The 15,199-nt window shown below is 48.5% G+C and overlaps 1 protein-coding gene across 7 annotated transcripts in view; it reads right to left on the reverse strand.

Moving 5' to 3' along the window:
- Window positions 1-15,199, reverse strand: part of AZIN2 (antizyme inhibitor 2) — a 44,196-nt gene that overhangs the window by 22,529 nt on the left and 6,468 nt on the right. For 6 of the 7 annotated variants that reach the window (XR_012381303.1, XM_073902972.1, XM_025856288.2 and 3 more), the window contains 5 exons: window positions 10,231-10,403; window positions 9,105-9,239; window positions 8,172-8,337; window positions 6,657-6,819; window positions 5,316-5,428 (listed from right to left, as the gene is read on the reverse strand). Coding sequence is in view for 6 of the 7 variants with exons in the window: in XM_073902972.1 (XP_073759073.1) it covers window positions 5,316-5,428; window positions 6,657-6,819; window positions 8,172-8,337; window positions 9,105-9,239; window positions 10,231-10,403 (750 nt within the window). In the remaining variant the exon portion in view is untranslated. The remainder of the gene's footprint in view (window positions 1-5,315; window positions 5,429-6,656; window positions 6,820-8,171; window positions 8,338-9,104; window positions 9,240-10,230; window positions 10,404-15,199) is intronic. The other variant, XM_073902973.1, reaches the window with a different exon arrangement.

Below are 15,199 nucleotides of genomic sequence, written 5' to 3' on the forward strand. Positions count from 1 at the left end.
TATCCTGAGAGTAACAGGGAGCCACTGAAAGTTTTAAGCAGAGGAGAGATATGATCTTTGGGTATTTTATTTTATTTTTTTTTAAAGATTTTATTTTATTTATTTCAGAGAAAGAGAGATCAGAGATAGAGAGCACGAGAGGGAAGAGGGTCAGAGGGAGAAGCAGACTCCCCGCTGAGCGGGGAGCCCGATGTGGGACTCGATCCCGGGACTCCAGGATCATGACCTGAGCCGAAGGCAGTCGCCCAACCAACTGAGCCACCCAGGCGCCCTGATCTTTGGGTATTTTAAAAAATCACTGTGTCTACACTGTAGAAAATAGATAGTAGGAAGGCAGGAGTCGGGGCGAGAAGACCAGTTAGTGATTGCCACACTAGCCCAGGAAGGGGTGATGGCATCTTGCACCCTGCCATGGTGGCAGGGAAGAAATTAGATGGATTCCAAGTGTATTTTGGAATTAGACTGAAAAATTGCAGGTGAACTGCGTGTGGGAAGAGAAGAAAGCAAGAATCGAGAATAATGCCAAAGTGTTACAGCTTGAACAGCTGGCTGACTGGCTGTACTGTTTGCTGAGAGAAAACTGTGGGAAGGAAGAAGTTTGGGTTGGAAATCAAGAGTTCATTTCTGAACAAGTTAAATTTGAGTGCCTGTGAGACATCCAGTAGAAATGGCAAGTGGGTAGGTGGATACACGAGTCTGGAGCTCAGGGGAATGGTCCAGACCAGAGAAATAAATCTGAAAATGATGAGACTGTAGGAGATATTGAAAGCCTCAGCCTGGAAGGGCTCACCTAGGAAATGCGTGCAGGCAGAGAAGAAGATTACGAGTGGAGGCCTGAGAGTCAACATTCAGGGGGTGAAGCCACAGGGAACATGCCAGAGAGGCAACGTAAGAATGACAGAGGAGAGGGCAAAGCCAAGAGCATGAAGGTGGAGGAAGATCAGTTGCTGAAGACAGAAGTGCCACCTCTGGGCTGGCCACATGCAAGGAACTTTCAAGAGCATCTTCTGTATGGTTGTGTGATCGAAATCCCACTGGAAAGGTTTGAAGAGGGAATGAGAGCTGAGGGAGCAAGGGCAGTGAGCGCAGGCCGCTGGCTGGAGAGGTTTGGACACGAAGGGCAGTAACGGAAGGGAAGGTTACAAAGTCTCTGACAGAAGAGAAAATATGTATGTCCAATAAATGTACAAAGAGATATCCGACTTCATTAGTAATCAGGGACATGCACATCAAGACAGGAGAAACCATCTCACATCCATTCAATCGGGAGAATGTTTAAAGTCTGCCAATGCCAAGCATTGGGGAAAACGTGGATCCACCCAGCCTCTCCCGGGGGACCGCCAAGTGGTACAACCACTTTGGAAAACTGGCACTGTCTCATGAGGCGGAACAATCATGTGCCCTATCTATGCCCAGCGACTCCACACAGTCACAAACGAGAATATTCAGAGCGGCAGATCTCACAGTAGTGAAGACCTAGAAACAGCCCAGCACCTGGAGAGGAGAGTGGACAACCGGCCGCAGCATGCTCACCGACAGGGTGAAACAGCAGCCCAGGTACACACAGCAGCGGTGGTGCATCTTAGACTGTGACAGCACGCTTTTTAAGAAGTCCAAAAAGGAGGGCGCCTGGGTGGCTCAGTCATTAAGCGTCTGCCTTCGGCTCAGGTCATGATCCCGGGGTCCTGGGATCAAGTCTTGCTCAGCGGGGAGCCTGCTTCTCCCTCTCCCACTCCCCCTGCTTGTGTTCCCTCTCTGGCTGTCTCTCTATCAAATAAATAAATAAATAGGGGCACCTGGGTGGCTCAGTCATTAAGCATCTGCCCAGGGTCCTGGGACCAAGCCCCGCATCGGGCTCCCTGCTCAGCAGAAAGCCTGCTTCGCCCTCTCCCACTCGCCCTGCTTGTGTTCCCTCTCTCACTGTGTCTCTCTCTGTCAAATAAATAAATAAAATCTTTAAAATAAATAAATAAATAAATATCTTTTTAAAAAAATTTTTAAAAAGTCCAAAAAGTTTACATCATTAGAACAGCCTTTTTGTAAAGTAAAAAAAAAACAAAAACAAAAACAAATTATAAATACACTGAGAAATAAACTTTGATGTGACAAAACTACGTGAAAGAAGCCATACGAATGGCAAACAGGCACAGGAAAAGAGGCTCAACATCATTAATCATAAAAGAAATACAAGTCAAAACCACAGTGAAATGTCACCTCACACCTGTTAGGATGGCTGTTAGCAAAAAAAACACAAAAGACGACCAGTGGTAACAGGGTCGTGGAGAAACTGGAACCCCGGTATGCTGCCCGAGGGAATGCAGCATGATGCAGATGCCGTGGAAAACAGGATGGTGCTTCCTCAAAAAATTCAGTGTGATCCAGCAATTCTACCTCTGGGTATTCCCCCAAAAGAATTGAAATCAAGATCTCTAAGAGGGCTAAGCCCTCCCGTGTTTGTTGCAATACTATTAACAGCTGCCAAGACCTAAATGTCCATGGATGAATGGATTAAAAAAATGCAGTATATCCATATAATGGAACATGATCAGCCTTTATCAAAGAAGGAAATCCTGCAACATGCAGCAGCATGAATGAACACTGAGGACGTCATGCTAACTGAAATGCGCTAGTCACAGAAGGACACACAATGCATGCTTGCATTTATATGAGGTATCTAATAGTCAAACTCATGGAACAAAGAATAGAAGTATGGGTGCCAGGGGTTGATGGGAGGGGGAAATGGGAAGTTGATAATCAAAGGACATAAAGTTTCAGCTCTACGAGATGAACAAGTTCTAGAGATCTGCTATACCACAGCCTGTAGCTAATAGTACAGGATCACACACTTAACCATCGGTTACAAGAGTAGATCTTAATGTTAAGTGTTCTTACCACAGTAGAAAAAAAAAACTATATTTAAAAAAAAGAAAAAACCTATATAAAAAAATGGTAACAGGTAAGTCTAAATCGTGGGTACTTTGCACGGGAAGAGACAAAGGAATGAGGTGGTAAAATGGTAAAATGAAAAGAACGCTTACTTCACTAAAAAAAAACAAAACAAAACAAAAAACAAAGACAAGTCCTCCCATGAAACTTTTTTACCCCAAAACTGATTAGGAATCTACTGAAACCATGAAATCTAACTATCTAGTTTCAAAGAAATACAGGGCATGGAATAATATATTTGATAACACCGAAAGGAAATCCAGGGAATCCACCAATCAGCAATATCCAGAATGCAGGAAACTTTAGGACCAACAACTCAGTTTCATCAACAAATAATTAAAAAAAAAAAAAGTGAGTTTGGGGAAACCAATAGGTTAAGAGAGAGACAATCGACCAAATGCAGTATGTGGACCTTTTTTGGCTGCTGATTTCAGCAAGGCAACTAGAAAAACCATTTATGAGGAAGATGACAGGGGATACTATGGAATTGTTCACTTTTGATTTGACAATGGTATTATGATTTTTCTCAAGTCCTTTCCTTTTAAATATATTAAAATATTTTTGAAAAAATTCCAATAACACTTGTTCTGTAGTTTTCTGTGCTTTTTTCATGACACTGTTGTAGCCTGTGTACTGCTCACCCCACGCACGCACACACACACACACCCCTACCCAGCAGGACTGCGTTTCCAGAGCGTAGACAATTCTGTCTCACCTACCGTCCTGTGCAGGCCTCAATATAGGGCTTTGCATACTGAGAGTACTCAAATGTTTATTAAATTTTTAAAAAGAAAGAAAACAAAAAAGAGCCAGGAAGGCTCCAGCGATAAGAAGTATACTTTGAACCAAGGATTGATTATGTTTAATAGGACTTTCTGTGCCTGAGGTCCAAACACAAAGTCCTAGGGAATGAAGAGCAGGGATGCAAAGCTGCCACCATGACTCGTGAAGGGGACCTTCCTTGGGGAAGAAGATGCAGATACCCCCAGCCAGGCTGGGTCCCTCTAACACACACCCAACACAACTGCAACTAATTTACTGTGTGTGTTGTCAACTGCCTCCACCACCAGACAGGGGCCCAACCCTGGATCTGGTCACATGGCTGGACCTGGTAAGTGGTTGACAGCCCAAAGTATGAAACTTCAACAGCGTCCGGAGGAGGAACAGGGCTGATCACAAAGAGGGTCAGTAACATCCTGGTGTCCAAGGCAGGAATACCAACTGGAGATTAATCAAAATGGAGACCCTGGATGGGGGGTGTGGTAATGAGCTGGGCCCACAGTCCTGCTCATCTGAGTTGCTGATGAAGGGAATGCAGAGTGGGTCATGGACAGCATGTGACAGGAAGAGGGGCACTGGAAGGTGGAGGGGGTCTGGAGGGGGACAGGACCTGGGAAGCAGCTACCGCCTGCTGTGTGACCTGGGGCGCGGCTGGCCTAGGCCAACCTGGTCCTTTCTCAGTGCGGTAGGATGTGGGAAACCACAAGAATGCAGGTAGGACCGGTGCATCACAGCAGAAAACTGAATTTCTGAGCGCATCAGGGAGGCTTACTCAGACTAGCTGGAGGAAACCACATTGAACAACCCAGCTATGGAACGAGGACATGATCAAGTCATGGCATGGGCAGCTGGAGGTGGGGGGGGCCTCCTTCTGCCTGTGATAGATAAGGGGCAGGAAGAGCTACAAAGAGGAGCTGACATTTGAGTGGGTCTTAAAAACTAGACAGGATGGAAAAAGAGAGAAAAACAAAAACACACTCATGATGATCTGGGTGCCCGTTAGGCACTGCAGTGCCCTTCCAGAAAAGGGGCCACACAACAGAGGCCTGGAGATACGAAACTACAATGGTGTGTCTGATTTTCTTTCCCCTCTTTGTCCATTCCTATTCCCTTGTCACCCTGGAAAAACCCATTAAAGATGAACTGTTTCTTTTTGCTTCTAGAAATTCACTCCAGGCCTTGATCAGACATGGATGTCAAGATAGATATATTCACAATGCTCGAAAATAGCAAACCAACTACTAGGTTAGATGGGTTAAAATACTATGTAGTCTTCAAAAAGCATGTTGTCAAAGGTTAGCTAACGGCATGGAAAGAGCTATACCCCAATTGAGTGGAAAAAAGCAGTTACAAAACAATACAATCCAACTTTATTTTTAAAAATAGAATACATTTTTTTAAAGACTAAAAAGAAATCTAATGTTCAAAGAGTCTATCTCTACCTTGTGGGATTATGGATGATCTTCATCATCCCGCCATTTTCTACAATGAATATGTTTTACTTTTTTAAAATGAGATAAAAACACCCCCAGAATGTTATTTAAACACACACACCCAATTGAAAAGATGCCCACGTGGGGTAGGCTCACCTTCTGCAGGATGGGGGTAGGGCACATGTTGTCAAACAGGACTGAGTTGAAGATTCCATACACGCCCTCACCGAGGTGGTACACGATGGTCTTGGGGGTGGAGCCATTTTCCTCTGTGGGGAGGGGAGGGGTCAGGGGCAGCACAAACAGCAGTGTGAGGGGCTGGGAGTGGGGCGCTGGCACAATGGGAGGCTCAGCAAGGATGATGGGTAACTGAAGCAAAAAGGCTGCCCCTTCCTCAGCTATGGGGTGGGTCCTGCTGCCTCCTATGACATGAGGTTCACGTGGTGCACACTCATCCCTGCAGCTGAGCACCCCTGCACAGGACATACTTCCTGCCTGCATCTGAGTCCCTGGAAGCCCCAGCAAAGGCCAAAGAGCAGCCCACCCAAACTCGATACCCCAAGAGGTTAAGCCACTCGCTCGGACTTGCAGCTATAGCCAGTCCTCAGTATGTAAACCCCCTTCACAGCCCCCTCACGGGGCAATGCATGAACTGAAATGAGAAACCAGGCCTCCCGGCTGGACTAATACGGTAATTTTAGATTTATAAAGGAAGCCAGAAGAATGTCATCTCTACACACACACACACACACACACACACACAAAGACATTCTACCTGGAGCCCACCACCCCTCCAAATGGATTCTCAGGGGAAGACACACCTCAGCTCTCCTGCCTGGGACCCTGGAACAGAAGGCTCCAAGATCAGAGCCCCTGACCCCACTCACTCAAGGGGCTGCTGGAAGGACTGATCTCTCTGGAAGGGCAGGGATGAGCGCTGATGTTGCAATGTGGGCAGAGAACCCTGAGTCAGCCCGGCCTGAACTTGAATCCAGGCATTGCCCCTCACCAGCTATGTGACTTTGGGCTAGTGACTCAACCTCTCCAGGCCTATGTTCTGTCATCTATCAAGTAGACTTAGACAAATATAAGTTGTCATTAATTATTTTCATTATGTTATGAGCAGCAGTAGGATGAGTAAGAGCCTATACTTTGGAGAGGAGACAGGCATGGGGTCAAATGCAGGCTTTACTTTTTACTATTAAGCAATTCACTTGTATTCTCTTTGGCTCTCAATTTTCTCATCTGTACAATGGGTTAATAAAATATCTGTTCTCCCTAAGGTGGTTTTGATCTCAATCTTCATAAAATGTAAACATGCATAGGAAAAACTAACACTAAATAAGTGTCTTGGGGGTAAGGGGACTTGGTTGTAAGTTTCCCTAAAGAAAGGATCCATCCTCCAGATTCCCATCCCCTAAAACCAGACCTTGCTCAGCCAGCCACTGTCCCTAGCTTTGGGAAAAAACGGGGCTCTGCTGCCCACCTGGCACCTACCCTCCCTTCCAGGCTGGTCCAGAAGAACCTCCTTCTTGGCAATGATGCTGACTGCCAAGGTGAAGGCCGAAGTCACATAGTAACGCCCCAGCCTGGCAAGGATGTCCACGCCACAGCCCTCTGGGAAGTACAGGTCCAAGGCTGAGTTGATCACAGAAGCAATCTGGTGGGACAGGGATGGGGGACAATGCATGTGTGAAATGGGGGGTTTACATACTGAGGACTTGCTATAGCTGCAAGTCTATCTCTTTTTTTTTTTTAAGATTTTATTTATTTATTTGAGAGAGAGAGAGCACATGAGAGGGGGGAGGGTCAGAGGGAGAAGCAGACTCCCTGCTGAGCAGGGAGCCCGATGTGGGACTCGATCCAGGGACTCCAGGATCATGACCTGAGCCGAAGGCCGTCGCTTAACCAACTGAGCCACCCAGGCGCCCTGCAAGTCTATTTCTTGAAAGCTTCTTCGATTTCAGAAAGAAGCACTTGGCAGCTACTAAGGCCCCAGACTGGGGACTGGAGACAGCCGGTCAGGCTTCCTGACGTAGGAGGCAGACGGAGCTGGGTCAAGACCCTTATGCTTGTGTAAATCACCTTCCTCAACACCCCCACGACGGGAAGAGGTGTTCTTAACGTAATACTTGGTACTCAGGTTCCAGAAGCCCTGATGTAGATCTTTCATAAATGGCCAAAGTGTTAAATGACACATTTTTCACAGAAAATACAGAGAATGAAAATCAAAATCACCCGCAATTCTATCATCCAGATTGTTAATCACTGTTAACTTTTTGGAGTAGTTCCTTTAATTCTTTTTCTATACAAACACTATTTTTTATTATAAACATGATAAGGCTATGCATATGCTTTATAACCTGTTCTACTCAACAGACTCTGAATGATCTCACATGGGAGTCATACGAATGTACCATAATTTAACCACTTCCCGAGTGTTAGATGGACCAGGAAAGTCCACTGGGTTTTTGTTATGAACACTGCTATGAAGCTCATCTTTGAGGCTAACTCTTTGCGTCTGTGGGGGATTATTTTCTTAGGGTCAGTCCTGAGATATGGATGTCCCCGGACCTGGCTCTTATTAGGGAGAGGCGACCCCTAGTGGTTGGAATGGGAATTGCGGGGGCACATTTTTCTTGATTTCATCTCAGATGGAAAGCAGCAGACAGAAGGTGGGCTTTATTTCTCATCAGCTCACCTGGAGGGAGAACAGAGCATGCCAGGCCCTCAGAGAGTTTCAGGACTTATACAAATAGGCCTGGTTAAACAAATACATGCATGGACTAGAGTCAGAGAGTGTTGGATGTGTGTCCAGCTCGGCCGTAGACTCAGAAAGTGACATAACCTCGAGGAGCCTCAGTTTGCTCAGCTGTAACATGGGGCTAATAATAAGATGATCCGGGTAAAGCAGCAAGCACAGCATGCAGTGCCTGGGACCCACTCAACAGTGCCGGGTATGCCGACCCCACCTCCCGCAGAGCCCAGTACCACACTTCTGACCCCAGTTACCTCTTCGAATCTCACTTTGGCCCCCTCCAATCCAGGGAAGCCACCGCCAAGGTCCAGGATGTGCATCCCATGGCCCAGCTCAGCGCCCATTTCAAACACAAGCCGGGCGTCTGCGATGGACTGAGTGTAGGCGTGAAGGTCAGGACAGCCACTGCCAATGTGAAAACTGGGAAGGGCGGAAGACCCTCGGCTTACATGCAAGGCCCCAGGTGCCACCGCCTCAGCCCCCGCCAGGAGCAGCCTTGGACAGGCACAATGGGCATCATGCCCATTCTGCAGATATAGTGACTGAGGGCCCCGGAGGGTAAATGCATTGCCAAGGGTCACGGGGCAAGTGAGGAGTGGACAAGAGACTAGATCCAAGGTCCCTTAGCACTTGGTGTCCCTCCCATCCCGTCATGCTGCCACTGGGGCTAAGCCCTCTGGGATGAAGAGCTGGGCCCACGTCAGCCAGGTCCGTATATTCCTCTCAGTCAGCGCTGTGCTTTCATTTCCCCATCTATAAAGTGGGGATAAGATCCCACAAGGCTGTGGGATAATGTTCCTGAAGCATTTAGCACAGTGCCTGGCATATCCTAAGCACAGAATAAATAAAAGCTATACTATTAGGTCATTATCATGACTTCGTCCCTATCCCTGCGAGCAAAGATGTGGCTACACGACCTCTGGCCTATAATAAGTTGGTATAACTCCTGCAAAGCCAGGTACCTCCTGGGGCCTCCTGGGACAAGATCTTCTGGGGAACCATGGGGTCGAGGCAATGGGACACTCCATACTTTCTTTCCAAAGAGAGGAAACTCTCCAATGGCAGGATTCTAGGCCCAGGGACAGGCCTTCCTTGGAGGCCCTGAGGGAGGTCTCATAGAGAATTGATTCACTCCTGGGAAAGAGGCAGTGGGCCTGACAGGGCTGGTGTAGCTTCCAGGCACTCACCTCACCCCCACCACCTCCACGTGGCTCCTCTTGGCATTTTCAAGCAGGTGTCTGCAGGATTTCAGCGACGCTCCAAACTTGAAGCTCAGGGGGCTCAGGGAGTGAGATTCATCAGTGGCAATGCACAGAACCATCCTGAGGAGACACACAGCGCACCTCTGCCGCGTGGACCCCCCCCCCCCAACCCCAACCATGTCCTCTCCGAGAACAAGGGTATAAATTCAGAGCTGCCCACCCCACCGGGCCCTCACCCCTTCCTGCCCCTGCACTGCCAGTCAGCCTCCGAGGCCCATCCAATCCCCTCTCTAAACGTCCCTGGGCCCATCCCCACAGCCCCTGCCCTGGTCCCGACCTCACCAGCTCTCCCTGGCAGCTCCACTTCCTCCGAATCAGCCTCTACACCGGCCAGGCTTTTCCAAATTTTCTTGTATGAGGGGAACCATTTTTTTAAATACAGTCATATTGAGAACCCCCAAATCACGTAAAACTGACAAAATGGAAGCTGCTTTGGGTGAACCAGAGTGGCCCCCCCAGCCTCCCCATCACCCCGAGGAGGCCTCCCTGGAGCCCCCCACAGCATCAGGCGACCGCGTGAAAGCCTCAGCCAGAGTAAAATGTCCAGCCCTGAGCCCCGCCAAAGCCCATGTGCATCAGGTCCCTGCCCTGGGACTGTGACCCACCACAATCATGTTTGCCCTCACCCCTCGCACAGGTCTGTTCCGGCCACACCAAATTTCCGCTCATCCCTCACACGCCCCCGGCCGCTTCCAACCCCCTCGCATTCTGTGCTTTGATGCGCTCCGCTAATTCTACTCCCTCCTCAGGCCCACCTCGAAGGCCACCTCCTCCATGCAGCTTTCCTGACCACCCTCCTCTTGCTCCTTCAGCCTGTGACTTTGATCCCCAGAATACCACACCAGCTTTGTTCTGTCTGGGCTGCCATGGTTATCTCTGCCTTGGCCCTCATCAGGCCCCGGCTCACTGGGTCCGGTCCAGGAGCACCCGCCCCAGACTCCTGGGACTGTGGCCGGGTCCAGGGCAGGCTCCTCTGCTCCAGCACCACTCCTCCCTCCCCCTCTGCCCTCACACTCAGCCCAGCCCTTCCCACGAGTGGTTCTCTGCTTACTTGGCACTGGGGTGGCTCTTTACCACCTTAGCCAGCTCCGCCTCGTTGTCAAAGCTCAGCAGCCGGACCCCATGCTTGGCAGCGTATTTGATCTGTGCGATTTGCTTACAGGGGTTGGCGTAGACGATCTTACTGGCAGGGACGCCAATACGCTGGACCAACTCCATCTCTGCCTGTGGGGTCCCAAAGGTGATGGTGAGGAGGCTCAGGGCCTACCAGGCCCACAGAAGTCGAGGAAGCACAAATGAGGGGCAGAGTCATAGCTATGCAGGGGGAGGTCCCTAAGAAGTGGGCCTCATTTGTACACAACAGATATGTGAAAATCAGGACTCATGCCAGTTCACCATTCCTTGACAGACAAGGCTGCCATAGACAGCCGTGCAGGTGGTGCACTGTACAATTGAGGGGAGGGAGGTCCCATTCACAGAGAATCCATGGTAGATTTTTATATTTGTTACGACTTCCTGGCAGTAAAGCATCTCAGTCTCACAAAATCAGTATATTCATTATAAGTGCCTCAAGGATGGGGTACATTTTCTAATTCACTCAAAGACATTACATGGAGTCATGATAGCCCTAACAATAGGCACCTGATACATTTTCCTGGCAGACTTAATGTTTAAAGAATATTCCCGGGGTGCCTGGGTGGCTCAGTCATTAAGCATCTGCCTTTGGCTCAGGTCATGATCCCAGGGTCCTGGAATGGAGCCCCGCGTCGGGCTCCCCGCTCCACGGGAAGCCTGCTTCTCCCTCCCCGATTCCCCCTGCTTGTGTTCCCTCTCTCACTGTGTCTCTCTCTGTCAAATAAATAAATAAATCTTTAAAAAATAAATAAAGACTATTCCCTGATGGGGACACCCGGGTGGCTCAGTTGGTTAAGAATCTGCCTTCGGCTCAAGTCATGATCTCAGGGTCCCTGCACAGCGGGGGGAGTCTGCTTCTCCCTCTCTGTCTGCCCCTCCCCCCACCTGTGCACGCTCACTCTCTCTTTCTCAAATAAATAAATAAAATCTTAAAAAAAAAAGTATTCCTTGATGTACTGGAAAGTTCACCAGACCAAGAGTCTTTTTGACACAGGTCATCCCACATCCCAAGGCCTGCTGTGCGTGTGGCGCTGTGCTGGGTGACTCTGGCCAGCCCCTCCCGTCCCTCCGGGAAGGCCTTCTCTTCCTCCCTTTTACAGAACACCGTCCCACCCGATTGCTGCATTAATGGTACAGACGAGGATGATGATGAGAGCAACCATTGTCCCTGAGCACCTACCACAAGCAGGCACTGAATGAGATGTCTGTAAACTTCTATAAAGGGCCAGAGAGCAAATAGTTTATTTAGGCTTGGTGGGCTATATAGGTTCTTTTATTTTTTTTTAAGATTTTATTTATTTTTAGAGAGAGGGAGAGAGAGAGCACCTCTGAGCTTATGTGCAAGCCACAAGCAGGGAGAGAGGCAGAGGGGCAGAGGGGGAGGGACAGGAAGAGAGAATCCAAAGCAGACTTCATGCCAGGCAGAAAGCCCAGTGTGGAGCTTGATCTCACAACCGTGAGATCATGACCTGAGCCAAAACCAAGAGCCAGACACAACGGACTGAGCCACCCCCGAGACACCCCGGCCATATAGGTTCCGTGACACCTATTCAACACTAAGGCAGCCAGACAGGGTGCATGAGTGAACAAGCGTGGCTGTGATCCGATAGAACTTGACAGAATCAGGGCGCCTGGGTGGCTCAGTTGGTGAAGCAACTGCCTTCGCTCAGGTCATGATCCCAGGGTCCTGGGATCGAGTCCCGCATCGGGCTCCCTGCTCAGCGGGGAGTCTGCTTCTTGCTCTGACCCTCTCTCCTCTCATGCTCTCTCTCACTCTCTCTCTCTCAAGTAAAAAAAAAAAAAAAAAAAAAACTTGACAGAATCAGGCAGTGGCCTGGATCTGGTGACCATCCATTGTCTGTGAACCCTTGCTTTGGATTCACTACTTTATCTACTCCTTACAGTAACCCTGCCAGAGGGGTACGGGCTCCGCTCTAGAGAGAAGGAAACTGGTACTCAGCGAGGCGACGCAGCGGGGAAGAGACAGACCCAGCTTGCAAACTCAAGTCTGACGATGATGGAGGGCAGGAAGTCAAGGGGAAGCCAGTTCTGAAACACCGTGAGAGACACAGGGCCATCTTTAGCCATCCTGAGTTTCTAATAAGACTCTAATTTTAATGTAGCAAGTTCTCAGCGCGGGGTACTTACGTGCATTATCTCACGTGATGCCTGAACTGTCCTGTGAGGTATGCATTGGCCATACTTTACACAGGACCACACTGAGTTCAGAGAAGTCCACCTGCCTGCAGAGACACAGCCAGTAAGCAGCAGAGTGGGACGAAGCTGGAATCGCTGCCCTCACAGCTGGCTTCCAAAGTGCCTGAGTCTGAGTGGATGTGCAAATGCACTTTTGCTCCCCGCTTCACCAAATGAGGTAAGAGGAGGAAGCCACGGTAGCAATTTGGGGCTTGTGATTTAGCTCTGATTAGAAACACTTACACAGTAACTAGTGTTATTCACTGAAGGACTTCCATATGCCAGCCATAGCATTAAATATTTTATGTACCTCTTTATTTAATCCTCATGATAATTTTATGAGGCAGGAAGCAGAGGCTCAGAGGTGAAGTGACTTGTCCAAAGTCACACAGCTGCTATGTGACTAAGTGGCCCAGCTGGGATTCTAACCCAGGACTGTCAGACTTCAGCACATGAGCTCTTAACCACAGTACTGTGATGGAGACTTCAGCCTCGAAGCTGAGCTGACAGGTGTTTCTTGAGCATCCACTGAGATGCCAGGCTCTGTCCTGGTGCTAAAGAAAACAAGTGGTGAGTAAAGTAGACAAATTTCTGACCCTGTGGAACTTTCAGGCAGTGGGAAAAATAGGTAAGAACAAATGAGCGATAAATAATGAAGAAGTTACAAACGCAGAGCCCTGAGGAAAAAGCACAGGATACTAGAGAGCCGGATGGGGGACCGGGATGCGAGGAGCCAAGCACAGCCTTTCTGAGGGTCAGAAAGTTAAGCTGAGCTCCGCAGGAGGCCTCGTCCAGGCCCAGAGGGAAGGAAAGAATGGTTCTGATAGCAGGAAGCGGTCTGTGCTGAGGGGCTGAGGAAGAAATGTGCTCAGCCTGATCAAGGAACAGGGAACACTGGAGTGGCCTGGGCAGAGGGAGCACCATGGGGGAAGATAAGGCTGCAGGGAGGTGGGCAGAGCCAACAGGGAGACCAAGATGGCTGATGTGGATTTATATTTCATCCTGCGAGTCAAGGGAATCCACTGGAAGGGTTTCAAGGAGGGAAATGGCACAGTCAGATTTGCACTTTAACTGCAGGGTTTAAACGCACATCGCTCTGGCTACCATGTGAACACGGACTCAGGAAGGGCCGAGAAGATTCTGGGGGGACTGGTCACAATCGTCCGGGGTGAGGGAACAGATGGGGGAGAGGTGATCTGGGGGCAGGGCCGGCAAGCCTGGTGGTGGCTGGCTGGTGGGGCTGTCTGACTCCATGCCCAGCAGGCCAAGCAGCCCTTCTCCAAGGGGAAGATGGTGAACGCGTTGGAACACACCGGGTTCCAGGCGTCTTGTGGGATCCCGGCAGCTGCTGGAGATATAAGGTCTGGGCTGGTGATCAAAACGTGGGAGGTGGCGGAATACTGATGGTATTTACAGTGGTGGGAGGAGATGAAATTCCCTAAGAGGAGGGAGAGTTTACAAGAGAAAGGGAGCCTGAGACAGAATCCAGAGGAGCTCTCCCATTGAGAGAGAGGGAAGTCAGGCACCCAGGACCTACAGAGAGGGGAGGAAGAAGGACACAACCAGAAGAGGGGCAACAGCACGTAGATTATATATTCTTGTCGCGGCACAACCGACAGAATGGGAGAAGATATTTGCAAATGACATGTCAGATAAAGGGCTAGTATCCAAACTCTATATAAAGAACTTATCAAACTCAACACCCAAAGAACAAATAACCCAATCAGGAAATGGGCAGAAGACATGAACAGACATTTCTTCAAAGAAGACATTCAAATGGCCAACAGACACATGGAAAAGTGCCCAACATCCCTTGGCATCAGGCAAATACAAGTCAAAACCACAATGAGGCCACTTCACACCCGTCAGAATGGCTAAAATTAACAAGTCAGGAAATGACAGATGTTGGTGAGGATGCAGAGAAAGGGGAACCCTCCTACACTGTTGGTGGGAATGCAGGCTGCTGCAGCCACTCTGGAAAACAGTATGGAGGTTCCCCAGAAAGTTGAAAATAGAGCTACTCTACGACCGACCCAGCAATTGCACTACTGGGTATTTACCCCAAAGATACAAATGTAGGGATCCGAAGGGGCACCTGCACCCCGATGTTTATAGCAGCAATGTCCACAATAGCCAAACTGTGGAAAGAGCCTAGATGTCCATCAACAGATGAATGGATAAAGAAGATGTGGTGTGTATATATATATATATATATATATATATATATATATATATATACAATGGATATTATGCAGCCATTAAAAAGAATGAAATCTTGCCATTTGCAACGACGTGGATGGAGCTAGAGGGTATTATGCTAAGTGAAATAAGTCAATCAGAGAAAGAGAAGTATTATATGATCTCACTGATATGAGGAATTTGAGAAACAAGACAGAGGATCACAGGGGAAGGGAGGGAAAAATGAAACAAGACGAAACCAGAGAGGGAGACAAACCATTAGAGACTCTTAATCTCAGGAAACAAACTGAGGGTTGCTGGAGGGGAGGGGGGTGGGAGGGATGGGGTGGTTGTGTGATGGACACTGGGAAGGGTATGTACTATGGTGAGTGCTGTGAATTGTGTAAGACTGATGAATCACAGACCTGTACCTCTGAAAAAAATAATACATTATATGTTAATTAAAAAAATAAATTATATATATATATATATATATATATATATATATATAT

The sequence above is a fragment of the Callorhinus ursinus genome, unplaced genomic scaffold, assembly GCF_003265705.2.
Source record: "Callorhinus ursinus isolate GAN/ISIS: 27379988/994484 unplaced genomic scaffold, GSC_fseal_2.0 scaffold18, whole genome shotgun sequence".
Classification (NCBI taxonomy): domain Eukaryota; kingdom Metazoa; phylum Chordata; class Mammalia; order Carnivora; family Otariidae; genus Callorhinus; species Callorhinus ursinus.